Source organism: Heloderma suspectum, chromosome 9 (assembly GCF_057233095.1).
Source record: "Heloderma suspectum isolate Gila_16-S chromosome 9, 16-S_ref, whole genome shotgun sequence".
NCBI classification, from domain to species: Eukaryota; Metazoa; Chordata; class Lepidosauria; order Squamata; family Helodermatidae; genus Heloderma; species Heloderma suspectum.
Genome location: NC_139466.1, coordinates 19,453,342 through 19,473,073, shown reverse-complemented (window position 1 = coordinate 19,473,073; position 19,732 = coordinate 19,453,342). Strand labels below are relative to the sequence as shown.

Sequence of the window (19,732 nt, the reverse complement as noted above, 5' to 3'; positions counted from 1 at the left end):
GGAAGAGGTAATACTAGTTCACTGAACATTCCCTGGTTTCTGTTTTCAGGTTGAAAAGTATTATTTCAGGCTGCAATCCTATATCTACTTACCTGGGAGTAAGTCCAACTGAACTCAATGGGGCTTACTAGACATGTGTAGGACTGCACTGTCAAGTGGGATAAAAATCTTTTCCCCCAAACAATTTGACTGTGAAGAATATACACTTCTTTAACCATCATGTTTAGTCAGTGCTATTCTTTTAGAATGCTGCAACTTCAGCACTACATTTTTCTGACTGCCTTGTCTCTGGTCTTCCTGGACCACATGGGAGATTAGCCAATCAGCAATCACACAGTCAGTGAACAGGATGGCATTACAATGCTGCATAGCTGATCAGATTTGGCTCTGCCATAACGCTGGTAATAACACTTCAAATAGAAATTGGGCAACAATTCAAAGCCAGTCTGCTCAACTATGCAGACTCCTTCTCCATTTGGAATGAGAAGAATCAAGGTGGGCTTATCCCTCCTCTTAATTCTAAGCATGCCCCCTCTACATTCTGCTCACACTCCACCCTGCCCTCTATTTTTTTCATATCATTTCCTGCTCCCTAAACAGGTGGGGGGGGTACCTTTGGGAAGAATGGACCAGGTAGCATGGGGCTTCAGCAATGATAGAGGAGCCCAACACTGGAAAATGTTGTTCAGTGTGACTTTTCCCACTGGAGATTATGAGCTCAGAGTGTCATGCCCCATCTCCTCTGAAGGCTCTGCTGCCTTCTTTCCCTTCTCCAGCACAAGTTTCCTGCCCCCCCCCCCCAGGGCAGGCGTGGGCAACTTGGGTCCTTCCAGAAGTTTTGGCCTGCAACTTCCATCAGCCCTAGCCAGCATAATAAATGGTGAGTGCTAATGGGAGTTGTAGGCCAATATGGGCAGGTACATATTTGCAAGAAATACCACAAAATAATGGGGAAAATATATTCTTTGGAAACAGACAAAAATTGTAATTTTTATTTATTTTATTTATATTTTAGAGTAATTTTTAGTAATTTAGAGTAATTTTTACTCTAAATTAGGCAGACTGGATAATCCTGAGAGGAGAAAGATGTACTGGTTTTAATTTAATACTGAAAGAACAGTGGCCTGTGGGAGGTCCGATCAGACCTGAAACAAATCCAAAAGTAGATGATGAGCCTTCATTACTACAGGAGAGAGTGAGAGTGAGGGAGGTTGATTGTTGGAATTCAGGAGATAATTCAGCTGCTGGTTCAGTGTAGCATTACACTAAAGTGTTACATGGGAAGTCTGACTTAATATCTTTGTTGTAGTACCCACTCATAATGACAATGGGAAAAGCTTCCCCATTCATCTTCTTTCTATTGAAAGCTGAAATGCACTTGAAGTAGAAATAGGTGAGTCATGGTTTAAAGGTTGCAGTACTATCCTTTTCAGTAGTTCCTGTGTGAACAGAATGCTGGACTAGATGGACCCTTGGTCTGATCCAGCATGATTCTTCTTATGTTCTTAAAAGTTCTATTATTGTTGTTGTTGTTGCAAACTATTTTTAAACTAGGATATTCATTTGAAGTAATAGATTTATGAATGGGCTGCTTCTCCCTGCTGCAGTTCAGGTTCCGATTTTAACAACCAGACTCTCAATCACCACCACCAGGGCAGTGGGAGTGGAGGCATCAAAGGGCCCATGACAAAGTCCAGCATTGGAAATGCAGTTTCCCTTCCCTCAGCCTTACTCAGGAGGAAGAAGCAAGTGCTCACAAATGCAACAGATCATGACCAACTGAGCCCCAGGAAGAGATGGGGCTGACAGATCTGCTGTAAAACTCAGTGAGAGCCCAGTAAGGAAATGCCTCAAATAGTCTTGCAATGCCATCTCTGGATTTTGCTGGACAGCTCCCTAGGGATTATGAGAATCTTGTTTTGCTTAATTCTGGACCAGAATTTGCCCTCTTTGCACCCCGGAACATGAACACATTTTGCAGGAAATGCAACAGTTGGTCAAGAATTGTAACCCACTTCACTGCAGGTCCAAATCTGGAAAATAGGCTGTGTTAATGGCAATCAATGACATTTGTTGGGATTGGGCCATTATTATTTCCAAGAAGGCATGGACAGGGTCATTAGGACTAACTTCCAAGCAAAGAAATTTATGTCAGATGTTTTCCAATTATTATTCAAATATTTGGGGCACAATGTAAGGTAGACTATGTTTAAGATTGTAATAGCTTATGATGTGCATGTCTGTGGACACATGTGTGTTACTGGTTGTGGGGTGGTTGTGGTTGCATTTTGCAGTCTGATTTCAGGATCCTTTTTCTTTAAGTATAAATAAAAAAATACAATTTATCACAAGCTCTACGAAGTCCAAACTTTGCACATTTTTTTAAGTAGATAAATAAAATGCAAAAGGAACAGTGCTTGGTAATTAAGATTGTGTGTGTGTGCGTGTGTGTGAGAGAGAGAGAGAGAGAGAGAGGGGTGGGGTGGGGTGGGGTAGGGGGGAGAGAGAGAGAGAGAGAGGTATTAACGAGAATGTATATATGAGAAAGAGAGATGTTAAAAGAAAGCTTGCAAATCATATTTGAAGATAAGGATATACCGATAAATATATATGATTAGAGAGAAAATATATTTAAAATGCATCGGAGGGGGGGAAATCCTCTTAATTATAGCTTATGTTAAAAAAAATACATCTATAAATATCATATCAGCTTAGGTTATCACTCATGGGGAAATGTCATAGCTCAGTGGTAGAGCACATGCTTTGTATGCAAAAGGTCCCAGGTTCAATAACCAGCATCTCCATGCAGGGCTAGGAAATAATCCATCCTGAAACCAGGAGTGGGCAACTGGTAGCCCTCCAAATGTTTTGGACTACAACTCCCATTATCCCTCACCACTGGCTATTCTGATTGGGGCTGATGGCTGTTGCAGGCTCAAACATTTGGAGGACAACAAGTTGCCTGCCCCTGGTGTCAACAGTACTGGACTAGAAGGACTAATGGGCTGACCCAGTATAAGGCAGCTTCCTATGTGCTTGTGTAATCCTATGAACACTTACCTGGAAGGAAGTTACACTGAACTCAATGGGACTTACTTCTGAATATACATCTACAGAACTGTGCTGTTAGGTTTAGACAACTCCATAGAGTACTTGGTAGTCCCCAGATTAATAAAACCTTGACGTAAGGTAATTCCTCTAGAGTTATTCCCAATAATAACACCCTGTCCTGACATGCAGCTGGCTTTCTCACAAGCTGCAGACTAGATGCTGTGTTTGACCTCACTATTAGCTCACTTTAAATCCAGGTGAGCAATACATATGTTCTTGAGATGATGCCTGGCAGGTCTGAGCTTTGGGAGACATGAATTCACAAATAACTCAGGCCACGATGACAGGCGAAAGGAGAAGCAGAGCAATATCAGAGGGAGCATTTAGTCTGCGATACTTAGGACAGATGCAACAATTATAGTACTGTTGTTCTTGTTAATATTTAAAAAAGTGCCTATGTTGGGTGGAACAATATATTGCAAGAAAAAGAAGTGGTTCGCATGCTGCTAATATCGGCAGAGAGCTCTTGTAGGCAAGACTCAGTGGATGGGAAAGGATGCTTAACTCTTCTCCCATCTTTCAGTTCTTACCTGTTTGGGATTTCAAGGCACTTCCAACCTGCAAGTGGGTTCTGAAGTGTGAAGGGGGAATGCTGACCTGTCTGTTTCATTTGCAGAAATACCTGGAAGCTTAAGCATCCCTCCCACCCATCAGTCTTCCTGTATGAGTGCCAGCCAAATCCATATTGCCATTCACTTGGCTAGTGCAGGGTTGGACGAAGCATCTGTTCATATGTCATGCAGTTCTACCTTCTGCTACCAAGACAGGACAATATAAATTCAGAGGGCACTCCAGTTAGGGAGGAGTACCCAAAAAATTATTAAGCAAGGTAGGGTTTTCTGGTCCCATTCCCCTGTTTCACATTTGCACTCTCTCAGTCTGGTCAAGAAGTAGTTTTCTTTACTTGTCCTCCTAGTGAATTCCCTTGCTTGTCCAGTCCTGTTATCTCTAGCCACACCCTGAAACCATAAGATACTACATTCCAGGCTAGAGCTCTCAGTTTGAGTTATAGCCTCCATTTCCTCAGCCTCTGGTCACATGCAGTGTCGCTAGTCCCTGGGACCAGAAATGCAAGTCTTAAACTGAATGGCAGCCTTGAATCAGGGGATTAAAGCTAGTTTTGGGTGTTGTTGTTGGGAGTGTGTGCATGTGCGTAAGAAAAGTACATTATATGTCCTCATTGCCGTCAAGAATTCTTGCAGTCTGAAGTGTATGATCAAGACTGCAAAATGGAAGAAAACTATGACAGGAGAAAACATTGTGTTAGAACAAACAGAATTATTTCCGGTGGAGCGAGGGGAAGCTATTTCTTGTAAGATGTGAAGTATTCCTCCCCTCTCCCCATCCCCTGCAACAGCCACATCTGCCAAGATGTAGTACAATATTGTAAATTGCAATATAACGTTATAAATAGGATTTATTATACTTTACAGATCAGAGAGCCAAATAAGCATTTCCTTTCAAAAGAGCCAGATAGCAAACATGTGAAGGGAACTTGAGCTAAGAGTCCTTGTTGACAATCTGCAGTTTGACAGGTGAGAAAGTGGGATCACACAGCAAGCCTGCTTGAAGTACAGTTACATCGGATACACAACAGCATGTGAGATTTCCAATTTTGTAGCCTTGTTGATGGATCCTCGATAGCTTTTAAACTTTCAGTTAAATGGTAAGCATACCAATACCATGTAGGAGTATTATTATTTTTAAATACGCATACACACACAGAGGCCATCACCCACATCAGTGCCACATCCCGGAGCAGGTGTTCAAGTGAACATATGGAACTCCTACATCTCCATGTGCTTTCGAGTTCATTTTACTGGAGGAAGCACTTTTACATGGGCTCTATCCAGCCCCAATTAGCCACTTTTAAGCCCAACTGATTTTGATAGAAGAGACCTAAGCATGTACTTAACATCCCCTCTGAAATAAAAGGATTTTTAAAGGTGATTAACTTTGGCAGGATTGCTCCCAACATGTGCTAGTAAAGAGCTGTGATTGTGACTTGCTTTTAGTTTTCTGTGCTTGTTGCCTCATCTGAAGAATCAATGTGGGCTCCAGATGAATACACAGGGTCTAGATGAGCATGGCACATATGCATCTGTTTGTAGACAAAAAGTGGAAGCAGAACCCTCCTGCACATCTGCTTTTCTGGTGCATATAATATAACGTGCAAAAGCACTTTCTGTGTGGCATTCCACGTTGATCCAGGTACTCAAAGTACATTAGATTGTGACAGATGCCTCTGTTTTTCTCCCTCTAGCGACCTGAACTTATATTAGTGTTCATACAATGGCAAAAACAAAATCCAAGTTTCTTTATACTCCTTTTTCTTCTTAAAAAGAACTGAGTACAACCCAGTAGGAATATTTGACCAATACATCTTATTGAAAAGAAAGAAATCAAATCTGTGCTCTTATGGAGCCCTATATTTCAGCAGGCCTTCCACCATCAAAGTTCCTTGTGGACTGTGCCCATAGAGTTCTGTACCAAACGCTAATACCGTTACATGAAGTGTACATTCTTTTACGTATTATTGCCCAAAGGATGATACAATGGAACACATTAATGCAACTGTGATAGACATACTATACATTTTAAATATGTGATAAACAACAAGGAAGAATGAAAACATTACATCTTATATTGACAGAAGGTAAATTAACAGCACAATGTATAGATGTCTACTCAGAAGTAAGCCCCAATGAATTCAATCGGGCTTACTCCTAGGTAAGCATGTATACGATTGCATCCTAAGTCATCTTTCCAAATTGTCTAAAAAGGCAGTGATTCAAACTCCAGGTAGCTGTACTTTTAATTTGCACTAGTTGTGGTTACAAAGTTGTGATTTTTATCCCCCCCCCCCATTTATCATAGTTAAATGCAAGGGATTTTGTATAAATGTGTATGGGTTTGCGGGGGAGGCAGCAGCAATGGGGGCGGGGAACGTATGTAAATTGTGCCTACGTAGGTCTTCTTAAAATTATTATGCAGCATAATATAAAATAAGATTTCCTTGAAAAGCTTAAGTAATAGCTTGCAAGAAAATTAGAAAGAGCACAAGTGTGGCTCGAAATACATATATATGGATATGAAAGTAGGAGCTAGATGCTCTCTCAGGCCCACACAATACTATGTTTCCTCGGAAGCAAGCCCCACTGTTTTCAATGGGGAATACTTCCCAGTCAATGTGTTTTGGACTGTAGCCATACTGAGCCAGAGATGCTCTTCCTATGATGGACAAGAAGGCATGCACCTCTTCCGACCTCATGAACTTAACATGTAAGGTGGATATTCCATACAATGGTCTGTGTACATGCACACTAGGTTTGCATTATCTCCCCTCCACACCTTTAAAGGGAGGGGGGAACCATGTGAATTAGCCCTCTGCACATATTGGCCTCTACATGGAAAGCCTCCTTCACATCTTACATTATGTCTGTGGTGGAGATTATGAGTAAGCAGCCACTCTTCCACCATGTCAAGAGGATCATCAGCCTAAAAAGTGTGTGAAACAAGCCATACTGACATTTGTATATCAATAAACCACTGTAAAATGCACATTATCTAGCTATCCTTCATAGTGACAATGGGTCAGGTCCAGACATATTCATACCTAGAGCAGCAGACCCAATGAAATCAGTGGGACTTCAGTTAGTCATGACCAAATTAAGTCCTGCTGATTTCAAAGGGTCTGCTCTGTAACTAAATCTGGAACCACCCCAATGCCTTTCTTACAAAATACCCCAAAATAAACAATAATGTGTCATAGTGGAGTGCATGAGACAATGCATTTTATTGAGAAATGCAAGGAGTACAAAGAACTTTAAATTTGCCTTTTAAAATGTATATGCACAAAAGTTATTGCTCCTTTTTTCAGTATGTATAAGGAATGAGAGGAAGGACAACAGATATTCTCAACATAAATAAATTAAGGGAATGAGTCCATAAAGGACAAAAGTGGCTACAAGCAACATAAGAGAATAAAAGGTTTATCTTATAGTTACCACCATTCACACTGGGTGATGGTTAATATCACTTATTTTGTCTTAGCAAAAACTACATAATAGAACAGTTATAGCACAATGTTCTAAAGTCTCTCTTTGTCTTTTTTTCCCCTTTTCTTTCCTTTCCTTAAAGTACTTGCCCTGAATACCTTTCAGTAGGGCAGCTTGAACAGTTCAGCACCACTTCGAAAACCCCTCTGGAGATCAGACGATAAAATTCTTCCGCAATCAGGGAGGGAGGACAAAGGGCTTTCTCGTGCTATTCCCATATTTCCATGTTTGCTGGCTTAACATCATTGTGTACGACTTCAGTACATAACAGCTGATGCGAAGACGTTCAGAGCTGGCAAACAGAGAAACAGCATGAGAACAGCCCTTGCCTTATAATCACATCTCCCACACCACTTTAAACGTTGGCCCTGTCACATCTCTTAACTTAATATTGTCAAGGGTGGGGTGGGGTGGGGCAGGGCTTGGGGAGTTTTAACTTATTAAGAAATGAACAGTCATTAGAAGGACCAGTCAGGTTTAAGAGGCAAAGCACTCATTACAGTAAAAGATAGTGTGGCACGTTTACAGAATATTCTCCTTAACAAAACAGTTGTCCTTCCAAGCTGCCCTACTAAAAGACATCTTGGGATATATATCTCCTCCACAGACATAAAGTGATTTCATAGTCATTCCTTCTGGAACTCTGGGAACTGTAGCTGTCTCCCACATTAAATAATTTTTTTAAGTCTGTGAGAAAGGCGGTGAGGGTAGGGATCTCAACAAGGAATTATCAATACCCTCATCAAAGTATAGTTCCCAGAATCATTTGGGAAAAGCAACAACTGGTAAAGTGTTTTGTTTTTAAATAAACAATATGGGTTTGTTGTGTATATATGCCCTCAGAGGAAATATGTTACCTAGCATATTACAACAGTTATCCCACTAGGTCTTGCCATAAAAGGCACAACGGGCGCGACATTTTGTAAGTATAATGTTCACATCATTGTATAATGTTATGCACCCAAGAGAAACCCCTACCCACACCTTGTGACAGATCCCTTCTGATCCTTCCATTTTGTTTGAATTCTCTGAAGTTGAGGGAGAGAACAAGAATTGATTTATTTCTTTACCAGCAACCACAACTTCCTCCCCACCCCACCCCACCCCCAGAAAAACAGACAGTGTATTACCACAACTGTCAGAATTACTTTAGACTGATGACATTCAGACATACTCTAAGAAATAAAGTAAGAAAACAATCTGGGAAGAGATGGGGTGCAAAAGGACAGAAGATTGAAACAAAGCAGAGGAATTAAGCTCCTAGCTTAAGAATTATCATGGCCTTACTAGAAAATGCAATAGAATGGTCAGAAACGTGCATGAAAGCATCCCTAAATTATTATAGATTCACAACGGACATGAAGACCTGAGGGAGCAAAACCCACACAAGCCTGGGTTTCAGCCTCACTGCTACAGGAAGAACACTATGTGTACAGTTGGGTTTTCCCAAAGTGCATCAGTGAAAAATTAGAATTTCAGGACCTTGCTTGCACATGTAAAGTTGGCTGTTTTGACTCTCAACAGAACCTATGCTGTATCAGCATGGATAGACTCTGTTGCAATTTCTGCAAGACAAACCGGGAAGTTTGAGCCTTAGAAAAATGACACAACATTAATGGGATATATTTTGTTGCCCCCAAAACAAAATTTTACACGAATCCAACAATTAAGAGGAGCAGAGAAGAAAACTTGGGAACTCTTAACCCTCAAGCTTTTGTGAGCCACTCTGAGCGCTTTAGCTATGCTGGAAGGTTAGGATATAAATTCCTTTACCTAAACTTCTGTGAGGTATCCCCCCGCCCCCCCAGTTGCCTGGAATTTTTCTACCAGAAGAAAAAATGCAGTGGCAGTTCTAGAGGAGACCCAGGCTCAAATCTTTAATCAGCTGTGAAACCAGCAATCTATTCTAGTGAGTGGGGAGGTAGTGAGTATATTGGATCCATCCATGCCAGTCTACAAGCTGCGTCAGTTTACTCATTATAAAGCTGTCATAGGCATAAGCTGCCGTAGGCTTCTAGCTCTTCCTGTGCTGGAAACACAGGGAAGAAGAGGCCTGGAAGGGGACTCTGCAGCTGGAACTGAAGACTGGAACAGGCACACAAAGGCTTTCCCCCCATGTGGTTTTCCCAGCTAGTGGAGGTGAAAAGAGGTAAAAGGAGGATCAACTTTGCTGGCAAGTGAACAAGGAGCAGGAAGAATAGTGTGCTGGACACAGGTAATCATATAAAACGAGAGTCGGTGGCATGTTCAAAGTAAGGCTAAACTGAAAGTTCATCTTAACAAATGTTCAGTTCAGAATTTGGCTAGTAAAGCAAAAAAAAAAAAAAAAGGTAGAGAGCCAGGGTAGGGTGGGGATGTGCATGGAATGAGAATTAGCAAATGGTGGTGGTGGTGGGGTTTTCCTCTGATAGGTAGCAGCTGTCCTTTTCAAGCCCCGCCCCTGCCAACATTTCATTTTGTCACCATCACAAGCATTGTAGGGGAGAAATGGTAGCCGCTGAGAGGAACTCTGTTGCTGTTGGTGACAATGGCAAAATGGAGGTTGTGGGGTAGGTTGATCAACTGCCATCAGATCTGCTGTTGCCATCAGAGTATTCCCCCCCATAAAAATAAACACCCCACACAACAAAAAGCCTTACTTTACAGTTCTGTCAGCTTCCTTCTGATACTACATATGTCTTCAGTCGTAGTGACTGAACTGGTACTTTGTAACCACCACAAGCCTCCATATATCTGGATATTAGGATATAACATTTTACTTTACCATAAGACAATACTGGTTACTGTTATTCCATCTCTCGCGCACATTCACAACTATACATCAGAGAGACACTCTCTGTGTTAAATAAAATATGATTTTTTCCCCTTCCTCAGCACGCTTTCTGGGTTTGCTCAAGATGGGCTACTCTTCACACCCTCTGACTTTATATTGATCACAGGCAGTAGTGTTCTAGAGCTGCTTTATCCACCTTGGTCTACATGTTAGAGCTGTGCACAAATGACCTCTCAAAATTGTCCAGCCTATTTGTGGGAAGAGAAACTGGGGGAGCAATTTCACAGAATTTCTCCTAGGGGAGGAGAAATTCTCCAACAGTTTCTGACAGACAGGGGGCACTATTGGCAGGGATTGTAGCACAGGTTCTTTTCTTTCCCACCCCTTACCCTTAAGGGGTTTTTGGTTTATTGCACTGCTCCTGCAAGTGGCAACAGCATCAACTATGCTGAGGGTTCCACTTTTCTGAGGCAGAATTTTGAACTTCTTTGGGGGTGTTGAGCTTACCTAATCACTGTGAGGTGGCTGAAGGTGCTATGTGTGTGTTTTTTCTCTCTATTACACATCTTTCTATTGCTCTGCAGCCCCCCAGGCCACCTGCCATTCCTGAACTGAAAAAGCCCAATGGGAGGAATTACTTCATGATGTCTTCCTCATGATGGCTTTAAATTGAAGTGTGGGAAGCTGAAGAGGCTACAGCCTGCCATAGAGATCATTGTACGATGACTCTCTGTATACTCCATGGCCACCTCATAAGTAAAGTAAGCAAAAGAACTCCGAACCGAACCCATGAGAATTTCTCTGAAATTTCTTCTCCTTCGAATTTTTTTTCGAAAGCAATTTCTTTTCCATCCAATTGAATGAGAATGGTTGAAAGAAATGTGGGAGACATTTTCAGCACAACACTTCTGCTAGTGCAGCAGAATGGACTGGTCAGGGGGTTCGGTGATGGTAGACCGGACTGCACCCCTTCAGATTGTAGGTGTGGGATCACGTCTCCAAATGCTCCCTGTAAGTGGATGGAAACATGCAACACCAAGGAGCGAGTCACAGGGCTAGAACTCATTGTCCACTGATATGCTACAGTAGTGCTGTGGTTGCATTCTGTATTTGCAAATATAAGAAAGCATTCAAAATGGAATTGCTACTTGCAATATGAAACAGTGCATCCTCATTCTGCTTCTTGAATACCAAACCAGATTCCATGACACAAAATGAGGTGGCAGAAGCTTGGGTGGTACCATTTCAGACCATCATCGAATCAGAGAATAGTAGGGTTGGAAGGGGCCTATAAGACCATACATAGAGGAAAGTGAATGTAACAAAGCAAAACAACGAAAAAGCAAAAATACTATCTGCATCTCAACCCTTTCTCCCTGATGTGATACCTCACTAATGTAGTTACTGGTGGAAATACATATGTGTATAACAGCCCAGAATTCTTCCACTTCAGCCAGCCTAACATTTCATCATTCTTTCTAATAGCCATCTTAGGTAATTGAGTGCTGATCATTTTGGAAGTGAAATAGCCACACACCACACAACATGAAGCAGCAGTTTAGACTCGGGGAATTTCCTAGGTATGAAGAAATTACAAAATACAAAAAGGTATGTTTGTAAATTAAAAGAAAAAAAAAAGTGTTGTTATGTAAAAACACAGACATACAGACTAAATGACCTGACAAGGACTTGTGTGAGTTTCCAGGATGTATGGAATGCTGAGGTTTCAGTTGAGAGAAAAAGGAAAGTGGGACTGAAAAAGATGTAGGAAAAAGAGGGTATAGGCTCTATGTCCCTAATAGCTTATAACAGATACCTGGGATGGGATGGGGAATTAGGACTGGGAAGATATGTGCCACGAAGACCACTTTTTTCCTCCATTCCACTCTCAGATTCCCCCCCCCCCATGCTATATAGGTATAAACAAAATGCTAAGGTCCAGGCTGCCAACCATCCTCCACACCTCCACCCTTTTGCTCAAAAGTCTGTTTAATCCAGATTGGGACCTTAGTGTGGGGGATAGAAGAGCTTTAACCTCTGCCTGCCACTGTGCCCCTGATGTGTATCAGGGCCTCCTGTGCATGGCATTTCCACACGAGAAAACAAACAAAGCAACAACAACAAACCCATGCATTCAGTCACTACAACTGAAGCTTTTTTTCCTATGCACCTTGCAGGTTCAAGGGGCTGAATTGGAAGCACTGTGTGTATGTGTGTGTGTGTGTCTATATGTTACCTCCCTACTTCCCAGAGTAAGGTCCTAATCCAGAGCTGGTCCTCTAAGCTTCTTTGAAAAACAAAACAAAACACAGACGTAGTGGTGTGGTATGTTATGCATTAGATTATGTAGGTTGGATCTGATTGGCAGCAGCCTTCTGGGGTCTTGGGCAACAGACCTCTCCTGCCACCAGCTACCTGATCCTTTTAGCAGAGCAGAGGATGGCCTAAAGATGGATTTAAAAAAGTCATTGCTTTTCCTTTTCCTCTTCCTGAAATTCCCCCCATCCTCACTGCAGTGACAACCTTCAACAGGAGCACTCGACTTTGGGTCTGGGAAAGCACTGTAACCTTTTGTCATAGGTCCCATTATCTCAGTGTAATATATAGTGCTTAGTAAGGACAACAGTGGTGGAAGCAGTCCAACTTTCACAATCCCTTCCAGTATTTTTCAAGCTGTGATTGAGCCTCACTCTGATTTGAATATGGCCAAAGTTTCTTTCAGTGATAAATATAACCGACCTGAGTCAGCCAGATAGCACTCAAAACTGTTTAGAACATTTCCCACCGCACACTTTCAGTTTAGACTCAGTTCAAACATTGCACTTAGCATCTCTCTGCATCAAGTATTACAGAGATTATTGCTAACAACCTAAACTATGTTTTAGATATGAGAAAGGTACAACCATCCCATAGTAGTGGGTAGGAAGGTCGTAATTTTAGGATCTCCTTTCCTTTGAACTAAATTGGCAAACAGAGTGATGCCAACAAGAGAGGTAAGTGAAATTCAAGGACTTAATTCTCACCTGGGAGAAGTAATTTCAACTCAGCTGAAGGCAATATACATGTATCCCAGTAAACTTCACCTTTGCTGCTGCAACAAGTGACACTTTGCTTTCTTTCTTTCTTTCTTTCTTTCTTTCTTTCTTTCTTTCTTTCAAGATATTTTGTGTGTCTAGGTCCTTTCAAAGCGGAGGAAAATATCGCTGTAACAGCAGGCATTGAGGCCTCCTGAAGACTTCTAATATGTTTTACAATATGACTTTTCAGAATCACAATTTAAGTTAGAGACGTGCTTCTCTTGCATTAGCTTTACCAACTTCAAAGCAAAATCTTACCTGTCACTCTCCCCACTCCTCCTCCCACCCCCCCCCAAATAAATCAGAGCTGTGCTTTAGCCATTGTGTGTGAATCCAGCATGGGGGGCTGAGTCTATAGTGTATTTGTCCATAAAGGCTGGATGGTATTTGCCATGGCTCTGATATCTCTCCCCACCCCTGCCCCACACCCCTTAAATGTAGTGCTATTTTATGCTGTCAGTTGTGTCAAGCACTGAACTTTTAGGAACCTAGATAGCAGCATATATTTCTAGTCAGGAAAATGGCACTCAAGTCTCTTAGGAGGAGGTGTGTGTGTGTGTGCAAGGGGGAGAGAGGATCTTGCTTCTGAGAGACCTTGAGGTACAGATCTGACCAAATGAAGTCTGCAATTCCAGACTCCATTAGCATTAAGAACCACTTATCAGATCCTACAAAGCTTTATTGCTTTCCACCTGGCCTAGATTATTTAGGTTCCCGAGCATAAGATGCTAGCGAGGACAGGCCTGTAACCTCTCTTTCGTTCTGCAGATCTGCTCTACAGTTAGAGATGCTATGCAAAGCGAGAAGTGCCACACCGCCATCTGCAGACAGGAATTACCCCCTCATATGCTCGTTCAGCAACCAAAACTTCCTCACAGCCAAAGTCACTCCATTCTCATTTTCTTCTTTTTAGTACTGATGAATCACAAACTGTTTACTTCTCAGTGCTTTAGCCAAGCATGAACATTTAGGGTTTAAAAAAAACAAAAACCAAACGGAACGGAACAAACAAATCTAAAGGCAGAATGAAATAAAAGGAAGAAGGGAGGGAGGGAAGCAGAGAGAGAGAGAGAGAGAGAGAGGTGCAAGGAGAAACTTGGTATTACCTGTCTGGTGTGGATGGAGCCGGGAGTCTTGAATCCTGCTTGACAGCTGCATTCAGAGACACTGTAAGGGTCCGAGCTACTGGAGGAACACTTCGAAAGTGAATCGCAACCCACCACAAAGGTGTTATCCAGAGGCAGTTCCTGAATGACATGGTGCTTCTTCGGTGGTACTGGAGTCTCAGGTTTAATTTGAAAAGTGGGCTGTGGGGAGGCAGACTTGTAGTGCTTTGCTAAATCTGGGCTGTCGGGTTTGAAGGTGGTTGGTGTGGTGGCCCAGTTATATTTTCCCATAGTCTGTTCTTCTAGCTCTACAGGAATGTCCAATGTGCCATTGATGTGTTCATGGCCAGGATCATCGGGCTTAGATTCTTCAATGGTCACAAAGTTCAGAAGAAGGCTTTTTGGAGAACGCTTCTTCTTCTTCTTCTTTTTCTTGATCTGACGGTTTTCTTGGTTTGGAGAGACCCACTCACCACTTTGCTTGCTTTTCTGGACAACCTTGTGCCTGGGTGTTTGGCGGCATCGCACCAGGGCAGTCACAAAGATGACTAGTATGACTGTCATGGTGCCTGCAATGATGGCAATAATGATCTTGACATAATCGTTCGTCTGTGGGGTTATCTCACCATCCCCAACATTTTGGCCAACTGGGGTTTCCATGTTCCGGCGCACTAACTCTTGGACATATGATCCATTGGTGACTGTTTCATTCACAAATAAATGCACCAGTGCTATAGTATACAGTGACTCAGGCTGCCCTAAATCATTGACTTTGATAACCAGTCTGTGTAACCCATGATCTGCTGATATGACTTTCTCTTTCAGTGTAACATTGCCCGTTAACTGGTCAATCATAAACAATCCCCTTGAATTCCCACCTATAATGCTGTAGCGAAGTTCTGCATTCATCCCTGTATCATTGTCAACAGCAAACACTTTTGTCACTACAGAGCCTGGGCTGGTGGACATTGGGACCAAGTCATATGAGTAGTTAGACGAAGGTATGACAAATACAGGCCTGTTATCATTCACGTCAACCACATTGATAGTCACCTTGGCAGTTGATGAGCGCTGTAGCCTTCCTCCATCCACAGCCTTCACCTGAAAGGTATAAGATCCTTGCTGCTCCCTGTCAAAGGTAATATTTGGCCGTATGACTCCAGTGAGGGGATCAATAATGAAATTATCCTTGCCATTTAATATAGACAAGGTCACTGCTGCGTTCTCCCCAGAGTCCGCATCTGTCACAGTGATCAGCCCAACAGTGCCATACATGGGTAGGTTTTCAGGCACATAGAAATTATATTCATTGTGTGTGAAAGCCGGGCTGTTGTCATTTTGGTCCAAGACTGAAACGGTCACTGTAGCATTGGTCTGCAAAGGCGGCATGCCATTATCTTTAGCCAGCACCGTGAATGAATACCTGTCCTGCTTTTCCCTGTCCAGCTTTCTCACTGCAGTCAGAATGCCTGTACGGCGGTCCAGGTTAAAAATGGGGGGTGCATCCAAGCCCAGCATGTAGCTGATCTCAGCATTGTGCCCACTGTCTGCATCCGTAGCACTGATCTTGGTCAGCTGAGTGCCAGGAGCATTGTTCTCAGGGATAGAAAGTCCAATAACAGGCTGTGTGAATACTGGGGCATTGTCATTTTCATCCTTGATTTTTATGAGGAGCATTGCAGACTGGTTCAAGGGTGGTTTCCCCGAATCAGAAGCCACTATTTTAATAGCATATTCCCGGGTAGCTTCATAATCCAGGAATGTGGCAGTCTCCAGTAAAAACTGGTTATCAAACACAGGCTTTAGCCTGAATGGCACATCATGGTCTGTGAAGCAGGTAACTTTACCGTTAAGGTCAGCATCCTTATCCATTACTGTAATCAGTGCAATTTTAGTATTGAGTGGTGCTTTCTCAGACAAAAGCACAGTCCCATTCACTGGATTGATAATGTACCTCGTGTCTATTGATGGAATGTTATCATTAATGTCTGTGACATTCACTGTCACAGTTGCTCTTGAGGGTGTTGAGCTGCCATCACTCGCTAGGACGGTTAGCTTGTGTACCGGGGATTCCTCCCGGTCCAGTGGCTGCTTGATGGTGATGAGACCAGTGGTGTTATCGATGGCAAACAGCCTTTTGGCCAAGTTGGAGATCTGGCTGCTAAAGTAGAAGTGGATCTGGGCATTGGACCCCAGGTCAGCATCAGTGGCATGAAGCTGAGAAACAGAGGTACCCACAGGGGCATTTTCAGGAACACTGACTTCAATATCATTCTCCTTGAACACTGGGCGGTTGTCATTCACATCAGTGACTGTTACTTGGAGGATGGCAGTGCTGGATCGTGGAGGGTTTCCACCATCTTCCACTTTAATCTTCATCACATAGGTGTCCTTCTGCTCCCTGTCAAGGATCTGCTGCACAATCAACTGGGGCCATTTGTCCCCCTCAGGTGTCTCAATTATATCGAGTCCAAATACATTTTGACCCTAGAAGCCGTAAACAGAGAGAAGGGAATGTATTACTGCATTAGTTTCTTATGAATCTGGCATATCCATGATTCCTGAACAATACCTATATGTGTTTATCCATTTATGGGATCACCATAATATACAGTACTTTTTTTCTTTGCCATACGGTAGAGAACAATTATAAATATATACTGCTGCTGTTGCTTAATGGTATTTATTGACAGTTTTGGTTCTTTGGGTTTTTGCTGCTGTATTTAATTAGTTGTAAATATATTTTACTGTTTGTTTTAGAGCCTGTAAGCCACTCTGAGCAACTCCTTTTTGGGAGAGGAAAAGTGAGACATAAATGTTTTAATTAGATATATTATATAGATAGTTAATAGACAGACAGACAGACAGACAGACAGATTCATACATACATACATACATGCATACATACTTACCTGGTTCAGATGTCATGATAAGCCAACATTCTTTCAAATTCTGCCTTGAGAATGATCAAGTATACTAGTGCACACTGCTTAATCATTCCCACTTCACTCCTCCTGCCAACAGGAGTGGCTAAACAAACTAAGGAACCTCTAAACCTCAGTTTCCAAACCAGGAAACCTCCTTGTTTGAACCATGTTCCTGGCTTGCTCCTCTCCTAATGCACCAGAATCATATGCCAAGAACAAACCCTGGTTTGTTTAGTCACTCCCACTGGCAGGAGGAGCCAAGCAGCATGTACCACCCACCCTTGCTCATTCCCAATACGCCAAATTTCAAAAGAATCTGGCTTATTGTTATGTTCAAAGCAGGTCATTGACTTGGCAGTAAATGCTACTGAAATCAATGGGTCTTCCCTGTTAGTAAACCTGGTTAGGAACTGCTGTAAAGTATAACAGCATTTTGAATTAAACCACTGACTACCAGGTCTCAGTATTTCCATAAATATCATATAACATCAGCTGTCTATATAACGAATCTGTACCTAGTCATTAGTCACACATGGGCCTGGTGTTATGTGGTCATCCCTGCTTTTAACTGTCGTGGTGATTCAACAGAGAAAGAACCTCAAAGAATTTATCCCCCTCAGTATTCTCGATGGCCTGACATTCATCAAGATATTTCTGACTGTGAAAATTTGCAGAGATTGGCAAGGCTGCATCAACAGTGATGACTAGAGAACATGCTCACAAAAAGTGCTGAGGGTAAATAGTGAATGGAATGCTTCAGATAAGAAATGCGTATGGGATAAAGAAGGTTTTGTACAGGATCTAGATGATCCTGAAAGGTGTTGCATTAACCTTCTGCAGTATTGAGCTAAAATGGCTGAACCACTCTCAGAAAGGAAGAAGAGAAAAACAACTCAGAAGGCTCAGTCCCTCATATCCCCCTCCCTTCAGGTGGGGGATATGGGAATACTTTGTGGAAATGCGCATTTATCTACATACAACTATGTGTCTGTGTCTGTGAGTGTTTGGAAATGTGCACTTCCTGTTCACTGCTTACATGTTCACTGCAGCAAATGCCAATCTTCTCATGAAGCAGCATAAAGTATGAAATAGCTCCAAGGACTGTAATGGGTGAAGAAAAACAACCAAGGGATTTATTTTCCTTCCTTGATGGACAAGACACTCTGATACAGTGGCAGAGAGGCTATGCCACACCGGAGTACAGATTACCTCCTGACTTAGGGTTGATTGGCCAAATCAGTTAATGTGGTAGTATAGATAGCAGCGAGGTTTGTTCAGGAGGCCTTCTTACCTAAAACCGCCACCTCCTTACTTGACAGCTATTCAGGGAGAAAAGAAAACTTCAGAAGGGGAGCCTGGTAATTACCACACTGACATCTGCCTCCCAGCAAGCTAGCTGGTCTGCTTAACCGTGGTTTGAACTCCATCTCTCTTGCCCAAGATACCTTTCACAGCATCCTCTTTTTGAAAAACAGTTTTCTCCGCCTCTTTACCCCATCCAAAGCTTACCCACACAATGCATCTGCAAGTTAGCAGATCTTGTGGGTGGCTGCATTCAGTCATATGCTTTGCACATCATTACCTGCACCTATCATCTGACTGCTAGTTTTGTGCTTATCGTAGTTTCTCTATAGTTGCTCATTCTTTCTTATCAAATATCTGCCTCCTTCATGCCTATCATGATAAGAATGAATAGACCACAGCAAATTGGATTCATGCTACCCTTAGTCAAAGGAAAAAAAAAAGGGATAATGCAATAGCTGACATGATCCCATGCAAATCCTAAGTTTTAGGTCTTTAATTTATTGTACGAATCAAAAATAGCCAAGTTGCAACTGTATCACACCACAGTATTACAAACAAATCATCTTCAAGGTAATTCCATATTCCTCATTTTTATCTTTCATAATGTATTTCATGGCTGCAGTGGAAATTAGATTCCCAAGTGTTAAAATAATGCAACCATTTCATTTACACAATGAATAATAAGGATCCTGAAATAGGTTTTGTTGAACACGGCATGCCCTTGTTATAGCAAAACAGATGCGTGGGCATGGAGATAGACTCTACAAACATATCTTACTCGGCACAGGGCATGCAAGAACTATGTTTTGATACTGCTGGTGGGAAAATAGAATTTGATTTCTGTTACATGGGCACCCAAGTCTGGGAATGTAGGAGAGTTTCCCCCTTTGAAAGGAAAGGAAAGGAAAGGAAAGGGGGGGGGGAGAGAGAGAGAGAAACTGCGAACATATCCCCTAAGGAGGAAGAAGTGATTAGCATTCATCAATAGCAATCTCTCTGAGTGATGGAAAATGGTGCTGACAGGCTCCAAAGGGAACAGTGCCAGCTCTACTTCACCAGAAGCAAGAAAGGGAGTGATAATGAAGAAACACTGAGGACGGAGGTGAAAAAAGGCAACAAGAAACAAGGGACATCCAATTTTCTATTTGCTTTTCAAGATTATCAGTGCCTGTGGTAATGTACACCAGCAATCCAGAACAGAGAGGACCAGGGTTTTAACCCTTCAAGTGTGAGGCTGCTGGGGTATCGGTTGTGGCCTCCCAGGGTGTTTTCACACACGAGGCTTAAAGCAGTTTGTAATGCAAATGTAAAAGCCTCATTGGACAGAATGTACAACTCCATAGCAAAACGTCTCTATTTCGATTTTGTTCTGCAT

At 42.3% G+C, this 19,732-nt stretch overlaps 1 protein-coding gene across 1 annotated transcript in view; it reads right to left on the bottom strand.

Moving 5' to 3' along the window:
- Positions 1-6,878: 6,878 nt before the first annotated feature.
- The window catches only part of LOC146338463 (protocadherin-11 X-linked-like), a 247,395-nt gene continuing 234,541 nt past the window's right edge, over positions 6,879-19,732 (bottom strand). Inside the window, exons 4-5 of the mRNA XM_084813319.1 lie at positions 14,126-16,612; positions 6,879-7,461 (exon numbers count right to left, since the gene is read on the bottom strand). Coding sequence (XP_084669445.1) covers positions 7,456-7,461; positions 14,126-16,612 — 2,493 coding nt within the window. The 3' untranslated portion in view covers positions 6,879-7,455. The remainder of the gene's footprint in view (positions 7,462-14,125; positions 16,613-19,732) is intronic.